General features: G+C 42.3%; 1 protein-coding gene and 1 non-coding gene across 6 annotated transcripts in view; both read left to right on the forward strand.

Moving 5' to 3' along the window:
- EFCAB2 (EF-hand calcium binding domain 2) overlaps nt 1–23,149 on the forward strand; it is a 153,339-nt gene that overhangs the window by 70,456 nt on the left and 59,734 nt on the right. The window contains exon 1 of one of the 5 annotated variants that reach the window (XM_031660115.1): nt 20,230–20,431. The exons of 2 other annotated variants lie outside the window; for them this stretch is intronic. In XM_031660115.1, coding sequence (XP_031515975.1) covers nt 20,316–20,431 — 116 coding nt within the window. In that variant the 5' untranslated portion in view covers nt 20,230–20,315. Of the gene's footprint in view, nt 1–20,229; nt 20,432–23,149 lie in introns of those variants that run through there. 2 more of the 5 variants (XM_031660123.1, XM_031660125.1) reach the window with 2 other exon arrangements.
- Nucleotides 7,519–7,622, forward strand: LOC116272045. The gene has a single exon (XR_004180778.1). It is a non-coding gene; the product is annotated as a U6 spliceosomal RNA (small nuclear RNA).

Genomic DNA, 23,149 nt, shown 5'->3' on the forward strand with positions numbered 1-23,149 from the left:
GCCACATGTGTATGACAGTTATATGAAATGTCTAGAGCAGGCAAATCTGTAGACATACAGATCAGTGGTTGTGAGGAGGTAAGGGGAGGGAGGGATGGACATAACTGCTACCAGGTATGGGGATTCTTTACGGGGTGATTAAAATGTTCTAGGATTAGATGGTGGTGATGGTAGCTCAACCTTGTGAATATACTAAAAACCACTGGATTATACACGTAAAAATCAATTGATGAAAAAAGCAGAACAAACAAACTGATCTCATAAAGATAGAAAATCTAAACACACTAATTTACATAGAATCATTAGGCAAGTTTTCAGAGTTCTTTCACCAAAAGGCTTCAATCCAGATAGTTTCATAGGATAATTCTTATCAAAGAAGAACATTTTAGCTCTAGTGCTACTTCATCTCTTTCAGAGAATAGGAAAAGAAGGAAAACTTCCAAATTCTTTTTCCAAAGTAAGTATAGTGTTGATACCAAAAACCTAACAAATATTGCATTAAAAAAACTTACAAAACAATCTTATGAATATCTGTACACAAATTGTAAATAAAATATTAGCAACAAAATTCAGTGGCACATGTAAGCAAATGGAGGTTTATTCCAGAAATGTAAAAATAGTTCTGTGTTGGGAAGTTTATTAATGTAATTTATCATAGAAACAGATCTGTGAAGAAAAATCATAGGATCATCTCTATAGAGGCATTTGACAGAATTCACACATACCTAATTTTAAAGACTCAATAAGGTAGAAATTAAGGACATGCTTTCTTAGCATAAAATATGTGTGTTTCAGCCCAAAATCTGGTTTCTTACTTAATAAAGAAGGCACAAACAGCATTTTCATTAATGTCAGGAATAAGATAACGATATCTGCATTTGCTGTTATTATTTAGTATTGACTAGAAGTATTAACTAATATAATTAGACAGGTGATAACAGACACATAAGTATTTGACATTAAATGGTACAAAAGATAGAAGAAAGAACTATCTTTATTCACAGATATATGATTAAATATGTGTGGAATGGAAAAATTACAAAGAAAAATATTTGCTAAAGTATAGTAGGGAATAAAATTAATACATAGAAATAAAGACTGTTCAACTATACAAACAATGCCCAGTTGGATGATATAATGGAAAATAAGACTTATTTACAGTAGCAACAAAAAAGCTAACATTTATAGACAAATATAACAAAAATATACTACATTCAGATAACCTGAAATATATAAAAATAGATGAACAAATAGACATACTATGTTTTTGGATAAGAAGACTTGAAATTATAAAGATGCCAAATAATCCTAAATTAACTTATTAAGTTAACACAATCTCAATTAAAATATCATCAGATCTTTTCTGGAGCTAGATAAGTGAATTTTGATTTTCATATGAAAAATAAGTTAGCAAGAATAGGCAAGAAAACTCTGATAAAGAGTAAGGCGGTGAGTTTAGCTTTATTTGATATTAAAACATATTACAAATCCTCTATTGTTAAAACAGTATGGCATAATAGATCAATGAGATAGAATAGAAAATCCAGAAATTGTTCCAAGTGCATATGGAAAGTTAATATAGGATATAAATGGCATCTCTGATGTGTGGGAAAAACATAGATTTAACTGGATAGCTATTTGGAAAAATATAAAATTGGATCTATACTTCATGCTGTATAGTAAGATAAAGTTTGTGTGCAACAAGTATCTAGGTTTAAAACAAAACCTTGTTAAGTATTTAAAAATATGAATGAATTCCATTATAAACTTGGAGTAGGAAAAATAAAACAAAAGCCAGATGTAAAAAGATTTTAAAATTTGATAAAATTTTACATAATAAAATTTTACGCCAAAAAAGGAATTATAAAATCAAGAGATTTTATAACATCTTGAGAAAAATCTTACATTGTAAATGGCTAATAACCCTGATATTGTGTAAAAGTGGTAACTCTTTAAAAAAATTTGATTAACCAGAAATTTCCATTCCGTGACCACAGAGAAAAAAGGAATCTAGTATGCCATTATTTTGAAATTTAATCTTTTCAGTGTACCCCCTTATTTACTGCATTATTCACAATAGCCAATATAGGGAATTAACGTAAGTGTCCAAACAAATGAAAGGATAAGGAAAATGTGATATGTATACAAGTGAAATATTATACAGTATTTTAAAAACATTTTATTTTGAAATAATTTTAGAGTTATATAAATGCAAAAAAATAGTACCCAGGATGGGCAACATAATGAAACCTTGTCTCTACAAAAAAAAAAAAAAAAAAAAGCCAAGCATGGTGGCTCATGTCTGTGGTTCCAGCTACTCAGGAGGTTGAGGTGGTTGGATTACTTGAACCCAGGAGTTTGAGGCTGCAGTGAGCTATGTTGGCATCACTGCACTCCAGCCTGGGCAACAGAGTGAGGCCCTGCCTTTAAAAAAAAAAATAAAATTGTTCAAGAGAGTTTCTGTGTATCCCTCCCCCCATTCACATCTTACATAACTACACTACAATGATCAAAACCAAGAAATTAACGTTGGTTCAGTACCATCAACTGAACTATAGAGTTTCACCAGTTTTTCCACGAATTCTGCCCTCTCTCCCAGGATCCATGCAGAACCCTGTCCTGCACTGTCTTTGTCTCTTTAGCCCTCCAACCTGTGACAGTTCCTCTTTCAAGACCTTGATACTTTTGAAAAATCCTGCTGAATTCTTTTTTAGAATGTCCCTCGGTTTGGGTTTGCCAGATAGTTTCCTGTGATTAGATTGAGGCAGTATATTTTTGGCGAGAACACTACACACAAGTGAGTTTGTGCCCTTCTCTGAGCATCATGTCGGAATCCATGATGTTGCTATGCTTTACTACTGATGACGTTCACCTTAATTGCTTGCTTAAGATAGTGTCTGCCAGGTTTCCCCACAGCAAAGTTATGCATTTTCCTTTTGTATTTGGTAAATATCTTGGAAGAGATACTTCGAGACTGTGCAAATTTTGCTTCCCCTCAGACTCTGGCCCACAAGTAGCATCCGTCGGTCGATCTCGCCTGTGACTGTTTTTACTGCGGTTTTTGCCAAGCGGCGTTTCGGTGTCATTTTTAACAAGGAAATTCCAGGACAGTGGGCTTCTTCTTGTTTTGTTTGGGCAGTTGGCAGCCACTGGGCAATGTGGAATTTAGAATTACTTAGGCCTTTCCCAACACAGAAAAATGCTGTAGTCTATTAATTCAGTAAACATTTATGAAACCCTTGTTATGACCAAGGCCTCTTGGAGAAATATGCAGACAGCACAAGGTCTGGTCTGCACCTGAGTCTTTTTCTCTGCCACTACTTTTCACCTTGAATCACACTCGCCATCAAGATTTGTTAGAAGATGTTACCGCAAAAAGTGCTGAGAGACACGCCCAGGAGTCAGAGGATGGGACCAGTTTCCAGTTTTGCCCCAGACTAGCTACGTTACTAGCAGGGCGAGTCAGATAGCGTCTCAAAGTTCTAGTCTCCTTATTTTTAAAATGGGGAATATAACATAGATTGACATTAGAATTAAATGAGTGAATATATATGAAAGTACTGTTTAATTGAAAGGCATATTTCAACTATAAAGTGTTCTACAAATTCATTAGTTATCGGCTGGGCACGGTGGCTCACGTCTGTAATCCCAGCACTTTGGGAGGCTGGGGCGGGAGGATCGATTGAGCCCAGGAGTTCAAGACCAGCCTGGCCAACATAGCAAGGCCCTGTGTATAAAAAACAAACACACAAACATGAATTATTCAACAAATACCTGATTTCCTATTAAGTGTGAGCTTTTTCTAGGTATTAGAATATAACAATGAAAGACAAGGCCTCTGTCCTCAAGGAACTTATATTTTAGAGGAGAAAGATGGATCATGGACAAGTAAGCAAGTAATAAATATAATTTCAAATAGTAATAAATGCTATACTGTAAATAAAACGGGATGATTAACAAAATGTACTATAAAGAAAATAAAGGAGGATAATACATTAGAGAATTGGGGTGTGGTTAGGTGGGATGGAATAGTTTAGATGTTCTGGTCAGGGAAAGTGTCTCTGGAAGTAATTTTTGAGGTAAGAACTTTAAGATTAGAAGGAGTCAGCTGTGTGAACTCGGGGAAAGCAAATATAAAGGGACTTTGAAGGGGAAAGGGTCAGGATGCTGGAGTAAAGCAAAGAGGATAGTGTACCTGTGAGGTCGCTAGAGAGTGGTGGAAGATCAAGCCAAAAAGCTTGGCAGGGTCAAATGATGTAGAGCCTTACGTGCCGTGAAAAAGAAGTTTCTCAGTGCAGTTTACCAGGAAGAAGTTGACCAGGAAGCTGTTGAAGGGTTTTAAGCAGGGCATTGCATGTTATGATTTTCTTTCTTTTTTTTTTTTTTTTTTTTTGAGACGGAGTCTCGCTCTGTCGCCCAGGCTGGAGGGCAGTGGCCGGATCTCAGCTCACTGCAAGCTCCGCCTCCCGGGTTCACGCCATTCTCCTGCCTCAGCCTTCCGAGTAGCTGGGACTACAGGCGTCCGCCACATCGCCCGGCTAGTTTTTTGTATTTTTTAGTAGAGACGGGGTTTCACCATGTTAGCCAGGATGGTCTCGATCTCCTGACCTCGTGATCCACCCGTCTCGGCCTCCCAAAGTGCTGGGTTACAGGCTTGAGCCACCGCGCCCGGCCATGATTTTCATTTTAAAAAGATTGTTCTGGCTACTGTGAGAATGGATTGAGATGGCCGGCAAGAGCAGAAGCAGAATGACAGCCTGTGGTCTACTGTAGTGGTCCAGGCAAGAGGGAATGGTGGCCAGGCAAGCTTGGTGGCAGTGAGTTGTAAGATGTTATTGTTATGGGCTAAATTATGTCCCCTCCTAATTCATGTTTTGGAGTCTTAACCTCCAGTATACCTCAGAATGTAACCTTAGTTGGAGATAAGGTCTTTAAAGAGATGATTAAGTTAAAAAGCCCAAACCAAAGGGAGGTGATTAAGTTAAAACGAGGCCATTAGGGTGGGCCCTAATCCAATCTGACTTGTGTCCTTATAAGAAGAGGAAGTTTGGACACCCAGAGAGACACTGGGATGCTCACGCACAGAGGGGTGACCAGGTGAGGGCACAGGGAGAAAAAGTGGCCCCTATAAATTCAGGAAGGCCTCAGAAGCAGCCAACCTGCTGACCCCTTGATCTGGGACCTCTGGCCTCCGGAACCAAGAAAATCAATCTCTGTGGTTTAAGTCACACAGTCTATGGTAATTTGTTATGGCAGCCCTAGCAAACTGATAGAACTATGAAAATGGTGGTTATGGTGGTGATTTTTTCATTGTATTTATCACTACCTAAAATTCGCTTAGATTTCTTTATGTTTATTCTTTCACTCCCTTGATTGTAAGTTCCATTACAGCAGGGATTTTGTTTAATTCATAGTAATCACAGCGCCGAGGGGAGTGCCTGCGCCATGGCAGATGAAAAGTGACTGTGTAGTTAAATTATTTCTCAGTCACTCTGTGTAATATCCAGTATTTTGTAGCGCTTTTGTTTTTAATGATATACAGAAGATCCAGAGTTTATTAGGGGGCTACAAACTCTAGCACATAGGACTATATTAGAAATAATACTGCAGCAAGTTAGAACCAGGTGTTCAGGAAGCATGTTTTAGCAGTGGAGAAATGATCTCTTGATTAGAGGGACCTTGGATAAAAGAGGCCTTTTTTGAACAGAATAGCTCTGCTGAATAAAGAGATTTAGTCACTATTTTACCTTCATTTCATGGCTTTTCCAAAATAAGGTTCATGTGTGAAAAATGCCCTCTGTAAGGGCGAGGTCTTTATTTTGTTCTCTGCTGTTCTGTAAATGATACCAGCACATCACAGGCTTCAAATATTTGTTAAATGAATGAAAACCATTTTCAAACCCTGCTTTGTCCTTAGACATTTTTGGATTGCTTTAAATGTTCTCTTATCCTTAGCATAATGTTAGCTATTTAATAGAGCAGGTAAAATGTTTTGCCTATTTTTTTTGTCTCTTATAATTGTGTGAAATGTTCTGAATCTGGTCTTCACTTTGGTGTTTTTGACCTTAGGCTGCCCTTAAACGGAAGTCACAGCCTAGCTCAATGGCACTGGCTCCCCCTTGTGTCAGGAACGTGATACTACACCCACTAAATGCCAGCCTGCCAAGAACCAAGCTTCCCCGGGTCAAGCATTTTAAGTGGTCCAAATGCTATACATAATTAAATGATGACACCATGATTGGGCCACCTTATTGGGGATCATTTGTTCTGAAATAGTCTTACTCCTAGCCCCTACTATATATATAGTACAGGTACAGAAAAACATTTTTTCTACTTGTAACCATAAAGGCTTTTGGAGTTAGTTTGTACTTCTTATCAATGTAAGACATCTACTTTGACAAAAGAAATAGAATGTTTTTTTGTTTTTTGTTTTTTGTTTTTTTTTGAGACGGAGTCTCGCTCTGCCGCCCAGGCTGGAGTGCAGTGGCGCGATCTCGGCTCACCGCAAGCTCCGCCTCCCAGGTTCACGCCATTCTCCTGCCTCAGCCTCCGAGTAGCTGGGACTACAGGCGCCCGCCACCACGCCCGGCTAGTTTTTTGTATTTTTAGTAGAGACGGGGTTTCACCATGTTAGCCAGGATGGTCTCGATCTCCTGACCTCGTGATCCACCCGCCTCGGCCTCCCAAAGTGCTGGGATTACAGGCTTGAGCCACCGCGCCCGGCCAAGAAATCGAATGTTGACCGAGTGTGGTGGCTCACACCTGCAATACCAGCACTTTGGGAGGCCAAGGCGGGCAGATCACTTGAGGTCAGGAGTTTGAGATCAACCTGGCCAGCATGGTGAAACCCTGTCACTACTAAAAACACAAAAAATTAGCTGCGCGTGGTGGTAGGCACTTGTAATGCCAACTACTTGGGAGGCTGAGGCAGGAGAATTGCTTGAACCTGGGAAGCAGAGGTTGCAGTGAGCCGAAATTGCTCAACTGCACTCCAGCCTGGGCGACAGAGCGAGACTCTGTCTCGAAGAAGAAAAAAAAAACAGAAAGAAAGAAAGAAAAAGAAATCAAATGTCTCAGCATATTTTAAATACTTTATATGGAACAGTTGATTTTCATTTTCTTTCAAAAGCCTACCAAAATTGAGGAGTTAGCATTTTTTTAATCCCATGAAATCAATTTAAAAGGAAGAAACTTTTCAAAGGGACAAAGTTTTTTTTTCAAGAGTAGTATTTGATTTCTATTTTGTGTACATGGTAGAAAACTGAGTGAGTTGCTCCTGACCACTCTCGCTGTTGAGGAGATGAACCTGTACAGGGACGGCCCCAGGAAGGCCTCATTAGCTGTCTGAATGGAGTGATTTTGACTCTCACTGTCAGTGGTGTGCTGGAGCCAGACTGTGCCGACTTATCCCAAGAGCTAATGGCTACATTTCAGGAATTCTGCAAACTAATGTTTAAAGCTACTTTATATTAAAAATAAATTATATAGACTTAATTCAATTATATTAAAAAATAACGGTGCTTTCTTCAGCAGCACTTATCTAAGATCAGAACAACATTGAGAAGATGAGCATGACACCTGCACAGGCTGACACACAAATTTATGAAGCATCCCATATTTTTTCAGGTTATTCTGTATAAAATGCAAAATAAATGCTTTTATTAACAATGACAAAAAGAAAGGTAATAAATACTCACAATTTACCACTTCTTAATTACTTTACTATATTTTACTCATATTTATGCTTTGAGGTTATTTGTGTCTAGTGTGTGTATGTGGATGTACCATATAATAATGGTATGCTATTGTGCATTTCTTTCAGACTCAACCTTTAGTGATTTCATGTTTGTAATTGGCAGCTTGAAATCCATCTTGGCACAATGGAAATAAAACCACAATGGAAATAAAAAAGGCTCCAAATCAGGGCTTTTTGCCAATGAGGAGCCAGTGATAACCAGCCCATTGCTGTATGCAAAATGAGTTTGTATCTTTTTTCTCTACTCCAGAAACTTAACAAAAGAAGGAATTATTAAACGTTAAAAAGCTATTTTAATTTTATTTTACTACATTGGTTTCAGTTTTTTATTTTATTATTTATTTATTTATTTATTTTTATTTTGTTTTTTTGAGATGGAGTCTTGCTCTGTCACCCAGACTGGAGTGCAGTGGCACCATCTCAGCTCACTGCAAGCTCCGCCTCCCGGTTTCAAGCGATTCTCCTGCCTCAGCCTCCTGAGTAGGTGGGATTACAGGCACCTGCCACCACGCCTGGCTGTGTGTGTGTGTGTGTGTGTGTGTGTGTGTTTAATAGAGATGGGTTTCACCATGTTGGTCAGGCTGCTCTTGAACTCCTGACCTCAAGCAATCCACCCGCCTCAGCACCCCCACAACAAAGTGCTGGGATTACAGGCGAGAGCCACCATGCCCGGCTTGGTTTCAGTTTTTTAAATAGTTGTCTGAAAAGATAACTTTAATAATTTTAAATTCTTTACTAATTTTAATAATGTTAAAAATAGTTTTAAAAGGTTGCTTTAATTTAATTTAATTTATGTTGAGATAGAGTCTTGTTCTGTCAACCAGGCTACAGTGTGATGGCACCATCATAGAGCTCACTGCAGCTTCAACCTCACCTGCTCAAGTGATCCTCCCGTCTCAGCCTCCAGAGTAGCTGGAACTACAGCCACACACCACCATGCCTGGCTAATTTTAAATTTTTTTTGTGGAAACGGGGGCTCACTGTATTGCCCAGGGTGGTCTTGAACTCCTGGACACAGGTGGTCCTCCCGCCTCAGCCTTCCACAGTGCTGGGATCACAGGTGCGAGCCACCTTGCCTTGTCCCTGGTCGAGGGTCGTGACTGCAAGTTGTCCAGGTTCTTGGCATTTTGAACAAAGAATTGGACAAAATGCCCAGCAAAGCAAAGAAAGTATGAAGCAACAAAAGAACAAATGCAGGGATTCATTGAAAATGAAAGTACACTCCACAGTGTGGGAGCGGGCCAGAGCAGCAGCTCCGGGGTCCAGATGCAGAATCTTCTCGGGTCCAAATACCCGCTAGAAGTTTCCCATCGGCCACTTCATGTTCACCTCATGTAAATGAAGTGGTAGCCCACAGTTAGTCTGAATGGCTGCAGAAAGCAGTCAACCAGAGGCTGAAGTGAAGTTACAAAGGTCACACTCCTGTGCAAACAGGAGTTGGTTTTCACAGCCAATCAGAGGCTAGGGTACAAAGTTACACCTCTATGCAAACAAAGACTTGGCAGGCAATCAGTCTGATTGGTTGTGGACAACAACCATTCAGAGGCTGGAGTGAACAAAGATGCAAAGAAAGACTCAACCTGCAATCAGTCTGGCTTGTTGCAGACAGCCAATTTCCCATCTGCCTACCAGAAAAGGTAGTGAGTTTGCAAAGGGAGCAGCCTCTGGTCCTTTTGTTACTTAGGCTGGAAAGTTAGGGTTTTCCTTTCAATTTAGTTCTAGGAAGTCAGTGTGAAACAGCCTTAGGTTCCCTGCCTCCAGACCCTATTCCCCTGCCTCAGCCTGGTCTAAAAGCTTTACTTTAATCTTTAATCAATTCTCTTCATTAAAAGTCTCATTTAGTAGAAAAAGGTTAACCAACCTTAATATTGTATATAATTTTATCAGTTATTTTATCTTTTTGTTTCATTTTCTAGTTCCTGTCTAATGTCTTGTTTTCTTTTTTCTTTTTTCTTTTTTTTTTGAGACGGAGTCTCGCTCTGTCGCCCAGGCTGGAGTGCAGTGGCACGATCTCGGCTCACTGCAAGCTCTGCCTTCCGGGTTCACACCATTCTCCTGCCTCAGCCTCCCGAGTAGCTGGGACTACAGGCACGCACCACCATGCCTGGCTAATTTTTTGTATTTTTAGTAGAGACGGGGTTTCACCATGTTAGCCACGATGGTCTCGATCTCCTGACCTTGTGATCCGCCTGCCTCGGCCTCCCAAAGTGCTGGGATTACAGGCGTGAGCCACTGCGCCCGGCCTTGTTTTCTTATTTCTAAACTTCTTTCTTTGATTTTCATCATTAAGCTATGAAGTTTTTTTTTCCTATCTCCTGTAACTTTCTTTTCACCGATTTCAGTGTTTTCACATTTTTCTCTTCAGCTGTCTCCCTTTGCAGACCTTGATCCTCTTTCTCAAAATTAATGGCCTGATCTTTTCCCGACCTGTGCTCCTTCTCATCTTCTCTTTTACTCTCAGCTCACCTTTAGGATCCTCACTACTCCTGAGGCCGAACTGTTAGCAATACGGTTTCCTCCATTGTGGCCAGGATCCCAGCTCCATCCTGATACCATCTGGACATATACAGGGCCCACCTGGCCCCTTCTGCTGTTTTCCCATGTCCTTGGCACCGGAATTACGACGAGAGAATAGTGCATAGGATCATTCGGTCATTTGTGCCTCTAGCCCCGTGTTTCAGGACGTGGGAGGACAAGAGAAGCTCTGAGTCGTTTTTGCTTCTGCTATAATTTCTTTTTATTCTCATCTCAAGGAATTTGGAAGGCCTTTTGAAATAAATGCATCTCATTCCATTATCATTTGAGGAAAGAAACATTTGAGAAGAAAGGGCGATTAATATGTAAACACCACCTCCCTTCCCCTACCTCATTTGCCCTTATATTTTTTTCTTCTCACTTACTCTCTTATATTGCCTTTACTGGGCAACTACGTCAACGAATTGCCACTGAAAGGCACCTGACCGGTGAGCTGCCTTGGGGTGAGGTCAGTGTGATCCTTCAGCTGGGAGCCATTGCTCCTTTTTAGAGGACGAGCCATTATTGCTTCCGCTGATGAGCTGAGCCTGGAGCTCAGCGAGTCCATCTCAAAACCCATCTCTTCCAGCAGCAGGGAGCCCCTCACAGCGCTGCTGTCATCAGCGTTCATGGAGGGTGAAAAGGGCTTCCTCTTTTCCATACACACTTGACTCTTGAGCAGCGTGGGGGTTTGGAGCACTGATCTCCCCTACAGTTGAAAATCCACATATAACTTTTGACTCTCCGAAAACACAGCTAACAGCCTGCTGTGGACTGAAAACCTTACTGATAACATAAACATCAATTAACACATCTTTTATATGTTATATGTATTATCTACTGTATTCTTACACTAAAGTAAACTAATGTTACTTTAATAAGAGAAAATATTAGGTCAGGCGTGGTGGCTCACACCTGTAATCCCAGCACTTTGGGAGGCTGAGGCAGGCGGATCACTTGAGGCCAAGAGTTCAAGACCAGCCTGGCCAACGTGGTAAAACCCTATCTCTACTAAAAATACAAAAATTAGCCAGGTGTGGTGACGGGCACCTGTAATCCCTGCTACTTTGGAAGCTGAGGCAGGAGAATCGCATGAACCTGGGAGGCGGAGGTTGCAGCAAGCAGAGATGGCTCCACGGCACTCCAGCCTGGTCGAGAGAGCTAGACTCCATCTCAAAATATATATACATGTGTATTATTAAGAAAATCATGAGGGGCTGGTGCAGTGGCTCACGCCTGTAATCCCAGCACCAGCACTTTGGAAGGCCAAGGCAGGTGGATCACTTGAGGTCAGGAATTTGAGACCAGCCTGGCCAACATGGTGAAACCTCGTCTCTACTAAAAATAAAAAGTAAACTTAGCTGAACATGGTGACACATACCTGTAATCTCTGCTACTTGAGAGGCTGTGGCAGGGGAATCACTTGAACCCTGGAGGCAGAGGTTGCAGTGAGCCGAGATGGTGCCACTGCACTCCAGTCTGGGTGACAGAGAGGCACTCTGTCTAAAAAAAAAAAAAGAAAAAAAGAAGAGAGAATATATTTACTACTCATTAAGAGGAGGTAGATCATCACAAAGGTCTTCATTCTCATCTTCACATGGAGTAGGCTGAGGAGGAGGAGGAGGAGGAGGAGGAAGAGGGGTTGGTCTTGTTGTTTGGAGTGGCAGAGGCAGAAGAAAATCCACATCTCAGTGGACTTGTGCTGTTCACACCATGTTGTTTGAGGGTCCACTGTGCCTTTCTTTTACCTGCAAGGAATGGTGGACTGACACACAGCCTCATCTCAACTTTCACTTCAGGAAACAATATTTTAGATCTCTCCAGGGTTGCCAAGTTTCTGAAGTACTGAGTGAAAATGTTGTAACTAATATGTTTTGTTATGAAACTGAGGATTAAGACATCCTTCCTAACAAGCTTTTCAAGCCAAAGTGATACAGATAGTGTAACACAAAAGAGTAAATTGTTTTTTAAATAGTTAATCTATATGAGGCAGGATTTCTGTTATTGTTTGCTATTACTGTGGTTTTGATGGATGAGAGTGAAATGTGCATATCTTTTTTTTTTTTTTAAATAAAGTGTTTTTATTTAAAAAATTTCAAACTTCTAAACTGTAAGAGTGGTGCCCCGAACTCCTGCACACTTTTACTCAGATTCACCAATCCCTTATGATCTGCCACGTTTGTTTTCACCTCCTCTTTCTCCTTCTCCCTCTCTCCCCGTTTCTCTCTATATATGTACAAACACACGTACGTATTTATACATTTTATTATTGTTATTTTCATCATCACCATTTTGCTAGACTATTCGAGAGTAAATTGTAAACATTGTAAGAAAAGGTTCACTGTGGATCTTCTTTCTTTCTTTTTTTTTTTTTTCCTTTTTTTTTTGGAGAAAGGTGTCTTGCTATATTGTCCAGGTGGGAAATGGACGTGAACTCCTGGGCTCAAGTGGTCCTCCTACCCCAGCTTTCCAAGTAGCTTGGACTACAGGTGTGCACCGTTGGGGTCTTCCTTCCTTTCTTTTTTTTTTTGAGACAGAGTCCCACTCCGTCACCCAGGTGGGAGTGCAGTGGCTCGATCTCGACTCACTGCAACCTCCACCTCCTGGGTTCAAGGGATTCTCATGCCTCAGCCTCTCAAGTAGCTGGAATTACAGGTGTGCACCATCACGCCTGGCTAATTTTTGTATTTTTAGTAGAGACAAGGTTTTGCCATGTGGTCCAGGCTGGTCTCGAACTCCTGGTCTCAAGTGATCCACCCACCTTGGCCTCCCAAAGTGCTCGGATTACAGGCATGAGCCACTGTGCCTGGCCTCAGTGTGGGTCTTGTAAGACAAGAACATTCTCTTACATAAGCCACAGTGTCTGTGTGTTTCTTAAAAATAATCTTAGAGTCAGAGCACTTGGGTTAAGATGTCATTTGGCTCATTCCTCTGCTTCTTGAAGGTAAATTTCTAAACAGTACAAAACTGATATTTTCTGGGAGTGATAAACACAAATTCTTATGGGGGCCAGCCTGTGATATAAAAGTGAGAATCAGAGTTCATACAGTGCTCATGACATGTATGCATGCCCCACCTAAACGAATAAACACGCCAATCCTAGACTAAATAAAATGGAAATAAGAAGAAATAAAAAACAAAAACAACAACAACAAAAAATATCTGATGGCCAAGTTTGTCACTTGGGTCAACAGTTTGCGGCCCTGGATTTATGGCGAGAGCTCCCGTGGGATGGAATATCCACAGCTGTCTTTGGAAGCACTGTGCTATAGTTAGGAAGTTCTCCTTTAAGTCTGAATGCTTGACTGAGATTTATGAGAGGCAGCAGTTGCAGTGGCGGGTGGCGTGGGTGCTAGACTGGGTGTGTGAATCCCATTTCTACCATTTGCTACCAGCGTGATCTTGGGAAAATTTCTTAACCTTTCTGTGGTTCATTTTTCCTCATCTGTAAAATAGTACCTATCGCACAAAGCTGTCATGAGGAAGAAGTGAGGAAGAATATTTAAAGCACCTTACACCAGAGTCTGGCACACGTAATAAGACACTGTCAAACTGGATTCTGCTAATAGGAGCCTGATGGCTAGAGGCTATTTTTTCTCACATCCATGCAGATCACGATCCTGGTATAAGGGGAGAGGGATGTGAGGACTGTTTCTCCGAAGACCTAGAGGAGATGTTCATTCTTGAGCCAGAAAGCTACTTAATCTACTTTTCTTCCATTGTGAGTGGCTTTCTTTTGTTCTTATCCCCGTTTTTTTTTTTTTTTTTTTGAGACGGAGTTTCACTCTTGTTAGTAGAGACGGGGTTTCACCATGTTGGCCAGGCTGATCCCGAACTCCTGACCTCAGGTGATCTGCCCGCCTTGGCCTCCCAAAGTCCTGGGATTACAGGCGTGAGCCACCGCGCCCGGCCCTCATCCCCGTTTTATATTCATCCTTCTTGTCAGACTTCTCCCCCAGCTCTTACCTGTATTTCCCTAGTGCTAAGGGGGTCACTACCTGAATATTAACTATACGTGATCCCTGACAAATTATTTAATGTCTTTGAGCTTTAGTTTTCTATTTGTAAAGTGGAGACAATAATAGTACCTCCCTCCTAGTCGTTGTGAGGGTTCAATGAGTTAATCTGTGGGTTACTGTGTCAGAGCAGTCCCTGGCACACAGTGAGTGCTGTGGAACTCTCAGCTGTTGGTTAGGATGTGCATTCTCTTTCGTAGCCGTATTTCTCCATGGTGTACTCTATACTTATGATCTAAATTTTCTCTTTGCTGGCTCTCTTCTGGAGTTTTTTCTTCCTCTTTTTCTCCTCTGCAAGTGCTCTTATTAAGGTCAGTGGTCTTTTTGTCCAGATCTAAGATTCTGCTTATTCTCTCAGCCTTCTGTAATATTTTGTTTATTTATTTTGAGACAGAGTTTCCCTCTGTTGCCTAGGCTGGAGTGCAGTGCCCACGATCTCGGCTCACTGCAGCCTCAACCTCCTGGGCTCAAGTAATCCTCCCCCAAGGAGCTGGAACTACAGGCATGTACCACCACACCCACACCCCAATAATTTTTTTTTTTTTTTTGAGACTGAGTCTCACTCTGTCACCCAGGCTGGAGAGTGCAGTGGCACAATCTTGGCTCACTGCAGCCTCCACCTCCTGGGTTCAAGTGATTCTGCTGCCTCAGCCTCCCAAGTAGCTGGGATTACAGGCCTGCGCCACCACACCCAACTAATTTTTGTATTTTTAGTAGAGACAGGGTTTCACCATATTGGCCAGGCTGGTCTTGAACTCCTGACCTAGTGATCTGCCTGCCTTGGCCTCCCAAAGTGCTGGGATTATAGGCGTGAGCCACCGCACCTGGCCTCCCAATAATTTTTAAAAAATTTTTTGTAGAGATGGGTTCTTGCCATGTTGGCCAGGCCACCTTCGCTAATATTTTAAACTGTAGCAACCTGGCCAGGCTCACACCTTTAATCCCAGTACTTTGGGAGGCCGAGGTGGGAGGATCACTCGAGCCCAGGAGTTCAAGACCAGCCTGGGCAACATAGCGAGACCCTGTCTCTATTAAAAAAAAAAATCAGCTGGGCATGATGATGTGTACTTGTAGTCTCAGCTGCTTGGAAGGCCGAAGCAGGAGAATCACTTGAGCCCAGGAGTTTGAGTCTGTAGTGAGTGTGATCGTGCCACTTCTCCAGCCTGGATAACAGAGCAAGACCCTATCCTCCCAACCCAACCCAACCCCCCCGCCCCACCAAAAAGGAAGACAAAACCCTGGAGATTATTTTGCAGCCAGAAGCATGGGGGAGGGGACAGTAAGGAGGTTACAGGAGAAAGGGGAGTGGAGATGAGGAGGGAGTGGGAGGGAGACATTGGCTGATTGGCTGAGCAGTGGAAGGCTAGTGATGGCAGGATTCTGCAGAGTGGTGAGGCATGGGGTGGATGAGTGCGACATGAAGCTGACAGTTACAAGATAAGCCATTTAGAAGAAATACTGTGATTAGTGAAAGGAAGTCCGGAAATAGAATGGTTGAGATTGGCAAAGCACCTATCACTTTTGTTCAAGATAAGGAAGATACCTGAATATTTCAAGGCAAAAGAGGAAACAGCTAATAAAGAAAAGAATGAAGATACTGAGAGGGAGAGGTAAGCATGTGAAGAACAAGAGCTGAGTGTGGAAACGAAAAACTAAGCAGTAGATTTGCTTCATTGAGGAGGAGCACTTTTAATTTCTCCAAGGCTAAGCGCACAAGGCAAGAGCTATAGGACATTCCTCTAAAGTGGTACAAAGTCAGCGACCCCAACGGTGACATGAGGATTAATCATAGCACCCAGTGATTGTGCAGTTCACATCTGTTGAGTGAAATGGGTGATAAGGACGTTTTCTGAGATGAAGGGAGTGAGTACTTTGGAGCTTGAGGCAAGAGATGCTCCAGAATAGCTGTTTGGAGGGAGCTTGCCAGGAAGCCAGCAGACGACTGAGAGGATTGTTAGGCAACAGCCAGGACAGATTTGATGTTGGATGGGGTGAATCTGTAGTAGTCCATGGTATTTTATTTTATTTTATTTTATTTTATTATTTATTGCAGCAGTGCTTTGCAGGAACAAAGAAAGTGAAAATTAGAGATGTTCAGGGTTATGGATTAACAGGAGGCGGGATGGCGGGTGAAGGGCCCAGAGAGTTCAGGGTGGTGACAGTGGCCATTTTGAGTGGCTGAGTGTAGAGGATTGAGCAGCTGTGTGTAGATAAACTGCTGAGCACAGCTCCATGAGTGAGCCTAGGCCATACTACTGGAGGAACCACGCAGCCAACCCGCAGAATGGTGGAAAAGAATAAGCCCTTGTTGATTCAATCCCTCTGTGGCGGGCAGCTTGTTACGTAGCAGTAGAAGATGCATGCCATGCCTCGTGTTGACTGTACACAGCAGGGAGCCTGAGGCAAGGGAGCCTGGCACAAAAGCAGAGGTCAGTCAGATGGAGAAACTGGGCAGGTGGAGAAGAATAGAGGGGGCCTCTAGGGGGCACCCAGAAATATCCAGCACATCAGGAGAAGGGCAGGTTTTAGAATGTGAGAGTGAGGAGGAGGCTTGCTATCTTGAAATATACGGGCCTGGAGGCAAGTTGTGGTGATGTTAAGTACTGGAGGGAGCCCAGACACAGCTCAGACTGTCTCTTTTCTTCCGTCCCTTTCGCTCTCAGCAGAGGACCTTGCCCTGTGCTACACAGAGGACGGCGAAGTCTTTATGTGCGAGTTTCTTCATCATCCCATTTCCAAAGACAAACTAGGGGTACAGATAGGAACTGTCTGCTACAACTTGAGAGAACAGATAAGTCACATTACTTTTCTAAGTCCGATTAAATCTTGTACCCCTACTTGTCAAGACCAATAAAAAGTTAATATTAGTAGCTTTTGTGGCTTCCTTTAGTCTCTTATATTGTACAGTAAGTTTTCTCTTAACCTTTCAATCAGTTGTTGTAAACTGCACCTTTAAAATGAAATGACGTATGGCAAGTCTTTGAATAATGTTGTTACAACATTAATGAGAAAAGAAATGGTTTTGTTATATGTCCTTTTGCTCACAGTTGCAGTTTCCAAGAACCCATCAGTGATCCTCAGAGAAGACTTGCTGTTCTGGGACCCCAAGGCTTAGTGCAGTCTCTGGGGGAAAGTGGAGAGAGGAAAAGCATTGTGCTCATGAGCTGTCTAGGCCTGAGGCAGGGACAGCATCCATGTTGTCTACACGAGGCCCAGCCACAGGGAGCCTTAGCACAGCTTCCAGGGCCCCAGAGCTCAATGAGGAGATTCGCTTTCCACAAGAGGAAGGAAGCTCGTCCAGTGCAGTAGAGGAGGAGAAGAAGGTGGGTGAGATGTAGGTGAGCTCGTGGAGAGGAAGGAAGCTCGTCCAGTGCAGTAGAGGAGGAGAAGAAGGTGGGTGAGATGTAGGTGAGCTCGTGGAGCAGTTTGTGGGTGTACAGGGTGAGTTCTTGAGGAAGCCATGGTTATTGTTTTTTAGGCCACTCTGGCCTCATCAGCAAAATAATCTGCCTTTTTTTCTTATATCATGAGGCCTTTATTATTCGAGACTAGAGAGAAAGAAGCTGCTTACTGCCTGGAAGATGTCCCATCATGTGGGCTTTGTTTTCTGTGGTCTACCCGGTGAGATGAGACCATAGCAGATTTGCTCAGCAAAGAAGAGGATGGTGATGGGTTCCTCAAGGGGATGTGGAAAGAGGGAGAGGGAAATTTCCTATGATAGGGAAGAAATTGCTGTTCTCTTACATGTAGCAACGTGCAGGTGGCAGGACCTAGGATAGGGGTGGCTGCAAGAACACTGAGCACTAAGTGGCCCAGGCCTTCTCACCCTCTCCTGAAGCCCACCCACCCGGTGAACAACGCCCTCATCAGCCTGAAGCCCACCCACCCGGTGAACAAGGCCCTCGTCAGCCTGAAGCCCACCCACCTGGTGAACAACGCCCTCGTCAGCCTTCTTTGCAAGGGCTCATTCCCAGTAGCATTGAAATATGCTTGCATCTTTCAGGTTTTCAGTATCAAAAAAGAAAAAACATCCTCTTTAACACCATGTTCCTCTCCAGACACCCCTTCCCTCCCCTTTACTTCTGTTTGTTTTTGGGATTTTTGTTTGTTTGTTTTTTAATGTGGGGGTCTGTGTATGTTGCCCAGGCTGGAGTGCCGAGCGCACTGGCTGTTCACATCGTGATCTCTGCTCACTGCAACCTTTGCCCACACTTCCCCCGGGCTCGAGCAATCCTCGCACCTCAGCCTCCTGAGTAGCTGGGACTGCAGGCACCTGCCACCACACCTGACTTCTCCCCTTCACTTCTTGACCCACTGCAATCTAATTTCTCCTCCACCTTCAACAGAGACTGCCCTTGTCAAATCATAGCTGATCTCCTTTTTTACTAACTCCAGTGGATATTTCTCAGAATTTACCTCCCTTGACCTCTCAGCAGCATTGGAAAGCCAAGGATGACTTTCCATTTTCTTTTTCCTTAGCCTCCGTGCCATGGCCCTCTCCTGGATGTTCACTTCCCTCTCTGGCTCCTCTGCTCCGTCTCTCGTGCAGGTTCCTCTTTCTTGAATCATTCCTTGAATGTGGGTACTCCTCAGACCTCTTCCTTGTCTCTCCTAGCCAATACATTCTACTTAGAGGAATTCTGCTCCTGTGCCTTCATGACCAGATCCACGTCTCCAGCCTGATCCTTCTCCTGCGCTTCACACTCTTAGGAGTATCAAGTCTGTAGTTTGATTTTACCCCACTTGTAAGCTAGTAAGTTAGCTTGTTACTGTTCCATGGATGTTGGCACAAGACTTGAGACTCCTGGGTCAGTGACAAAGGACTTCATTCCTCTTGGCACAGCAGGCAACATGAGCATCAGCTTGTGGGTGACAGTTTCTCCTGCCCTCACCTTTTCCTGGTGATGGGCCCAGCTGGATGCCTGCACAGGCAATGGTTGGCATTACAAAAAGGGAACAGAGCTTTCAGAACAGAGAATTTCAGGGAACAGAACAGGGGATATCTACTGCTTTTATAGCAAGCAAGAAGCAAGCCTGCTCTTTGGCCTGGAGGGAGACATGGCGTCATCTCTCGAGGCTGCTCACTGCGACGTAACCCTGAGAGATGGCCAGGGTTTTCATGGCATAACCAGCAAGAACAAGCATGTTGGAAATTCAGCACGTGCCAGATTGAACTCTTCATCTCCCTCCACCCAAACTTTTTTACTTCCTTTTAAAAATTTTATTTTTATTTATTTTGCACATGTATTGGTATTTCTTTTAGAGACAGATCTCACACTGTCACCTGGGCTGGAGTACAATTGCAGGATCATAGTCCACTGCAGCCTTGAACTCCTCGGCTCAACCGATCCTCCCATCTCTGTCTCCTGAGTAGCTGGTACTACAGGCACATGCCACCACACTCAACTGCTTTTTAAAATTTTTTGTAGACATGGCGGTCTTGCTGTGTTGCCCAGGCTGGTCTCAAAATCCTGGCCTCAAGTGATCCTCCCACCCTCAGCCTCCCAGAGTGCTGGGATTGTAGATGTGAGCCACTGCGCCTGACCTGTTTCTCCTTCCGTTTTCTGAGCTCAGTGATTGATGCAGTCCTTGATATTGGTAACTCATTACCAACTGATAAGAAATTCTTAACTCTTCTGACCTTCCTCTCCCTCATGAAGTCTGACGGCTCCTTCCACCTCTGTCTTAGGTTCATTTGCTCTTCTTGCCCCTCGCTGCCTATCCCTGGGTCAGACCGTGCTTCTCTTACGTGTTTAAGACAATTATAGCCTTTTATCATCCAGCCAGAATATTCATTTTATGAAGTTCTAAGTTGTTTTATTTAAAAATCTTTTTAGAGACAGGGTCTTGCTGTGCTGCCCAGGCTGGAGTGCAGTAGCCATTTACAGGTGTGTAATAGCTCACTGCAGCCTTGAACCCGTGGCCTCCAGCCATCCTCCTGCCCCAGCCTCCCTAGTAGCTGGGACTAAGTTACTTAATTTAAAATGTATGTATTCATTTGTTTGTAATACAAACGATTCAAAAGGTAGATGGTGAAAGGACTTCCTCCAGCCTTTGCCCCTGCCACCTGCTCTCTCCAAGGCATTCTCCACCCTCCAGTGAATGTTACCAGCTCTTCGTGTATCCTGTCAATACTGTACCCCAGGTAGACATGTTATACTCAGGTTACTCAAGTACCGTATATGAGGTTGTGACACAAATTTCCACACTTTACATTTGCTTAATACTTTTTTTTTTTTTGAGAAAGACTCTCACTCTGTCGCCCAGGCTGGGGTGCGGTGGTGCCATCTCGGCTCGCTGCAACCTCCGCCTCCTGGGTTCAGGTGATTCTGCTGCCTCAGCCTCCTGAGTAGCTGGGAGTGTCTCAGAGAGGAACAAGGAGGCTTCTGTAGCTGACGCAGCACAGTGTAATTCTCACTTTCTCCTTCTCTGCTCTCTTCTCACAGTCTGACTCCTGATGGAAGCTCTTCCCTAGAAAAGCCCTGTGCAGAAAGAGTTTGCATAGTATATCACTTTCCATTTTCTGTTAGCCACATTTTTTTAAGTAAAAAAGAAACAGGTTGTTGAAAGAAAAACTTTAGACGAATGGAATTTAACAGAATTTAATTGAGCAAAGAATCATCTGAGAATCAGTTCACCTCTCCAAGAAAAGGGAAAGTGATGTGTGGAAAATGGAAGCGAAGTGCAGAAGCAGCTGGCCTAGTTACAGCTCGAAGTTGGCCTCTTTTGAACAAGGTTTGAAGCGTTGACTGTGATTGACCGAAACGCTGTGACTAGGGTATGAGTAGGTTATGTCTGTTACAACGTCCAGTTAGGCTGCAGTTCACTATATATGCAGAAACCTCTAGGTCAAGCTTAAAACATGTAAGGAGTCAGCTTTAGGCTAAACTTGTAGGTTGGTGCAAAAGTAATTGCAGTTTTTGCCCTTTTAATGGCAAACCCACAATTTCGCACGAACCTAATAATTTAACACAAGTAAAATTAATTTTAACAGCGTATCTTATCTAACCCAATGTGTCTAAAATGTTATTTCAACATGTAACCAATATTAAAAACTATTAATGAGCTATTTTGCATTTTCTTTTTCATACTAAGCTTTTGAAGTCAGTGTATATTTTACACTGGCAACACATGTCCATTTGTAGTCATCACATTTCAAATGCGTAATCGCTAGATGTAGTTGGTGGCTGCTGTTTGGTCTAGCGCGGGCCTAGAATTTGTCTTTTCCCCCATCTTGTCCCCTTTAAAAATCTTTTTTGTTTTTTGGTAATTAAAAAATCGAGATACCATGGTTGTACGTATGTATGAGGTCCATGTGCTATTTTGATAACTGCATACAATGTGTAATGGTCAAGTCAGGGTAATTGGGGTATCCATCACCTCAAATGTTTATCTTTGTGTTGGGAACATTATAATTCTTCTCTTCTTGCTGTTTTGGAAATAGAATAAATTATTGTTAACTGTAATTTTCCTACTGTACTATCAAATACTAGAACTCACTTCTTCTATCTAACTATATTTTTGTTCTTATTAACCCAATTTCTCTTTGTCCTCCTTTTCCTCTTCCCTTCCCAGCCTCTGGTAACCACCATTCTACTCTCTACCTCCCTGAGACCAACTTATTTAGCTCCAATCAGTGTGAGAATGTGAGATTTGTGTTGCCCTGCTTCGAAACTCTTGCCTGCAGTAAGTGTGAGAGTGTGCGATTAGCCGGGCACGGTGGCACACATCTGTAGCCCCAGCTACTTGGGAGGCTGTGGTGGGAGGATCACCTGAGTTTTGAGACGTCAAGGCTGCAGTGAGCCGAGATTGCATCACTGCACTCTAGCGTGGGCAACGAAAGTGAGACCCTTTCTAATAATAATAATAATAATAATAATACCTTTGCTATATGAAAGAAAAAAAAAAACAAGAAAACAGGGGAAACAAGGAAATATACTTGACGTGAGGATAGTACATGTTTTGTTGGCCCTTCATTTATTAAGAAGAAAGATCAGTAAGTGAAAAGAATCCTATATTCCATAGTTACTGACTTTAGATTTTACTTTCTTTTTTTTTTTTTTTTTTTTTTTTTAGATTTTACTTTCAAGTTGATACTCATTCTGCAACCTCTTTCAGTGAAGAAATTTAAAATTCTTATTTAAAATGTTTTCTTTGTAAAATAGGGAGTAAATATAATACTGCTAAAATTACCCAGAATGGTAAAGAAATTAACTATTCTAGTTAAGTGAATATTTGTGAAATTAAATTAACTTTCAAACATTACAACTTTAATTTTAATACTTTTGAATGGAAGTATTTCATAATCAATTACACATCCCCTGTCTTAATATTCAGAGAGTAGTGAATAGCATCTATACTTTTCTTAGGTTATTTGTGGAATTGAACTACATTATGATGGGGGCAGGGAGAGGTGAATAACTAATATTTATTGAGTAGCTGCTCTGCCAGGAGATGTGCTTTGTTTTATGATAGCTCTTCTTATTTAACCCTTAGTGTGTCCCCCATCCTGGTTCTTAGTGTTTGAAGGAAGTCACTGTGTTTTACCTACCAGGTAGGCTTATGTGCACATTGATTAGGTAGGTGACTTCTCCAATCCAGTAAGTCACAGAGCTGGGATTTGAACCCTAGTGGTTTGGTGCTAGAGGCCATGCTTTTAACACTCTGATACTAATGTCAACTTCACTGCAAAACTCTGCGGTAGACATTATCATCCCCATTTTACAGGTGTGGAAACTGAGGCTCAAAAGAGTTAAGTAACACTTAAAGTCAGTTAGTACATGGCCAGCGTTTCTTTTTCTTTCTAGAACTTTTTTATATTGGCTCAGGCAAGGTGTTTGCCAGTCAATGAAGCCATTTCTTT

This window comes from Papio anubis, chromosome 1, assembly GCF_008728515.1.
Source record: "Papio anubis isolate 15944 chromosome 1, Panubis1.0, whole genome shotgun sequence".
NCBI classification, from domain to species: domain Eukaryota; kingdom Metazoa; phylum Chordata; class Mammalia; order Primates; family Cercopithecidae; genus Papio; species Papio anubis.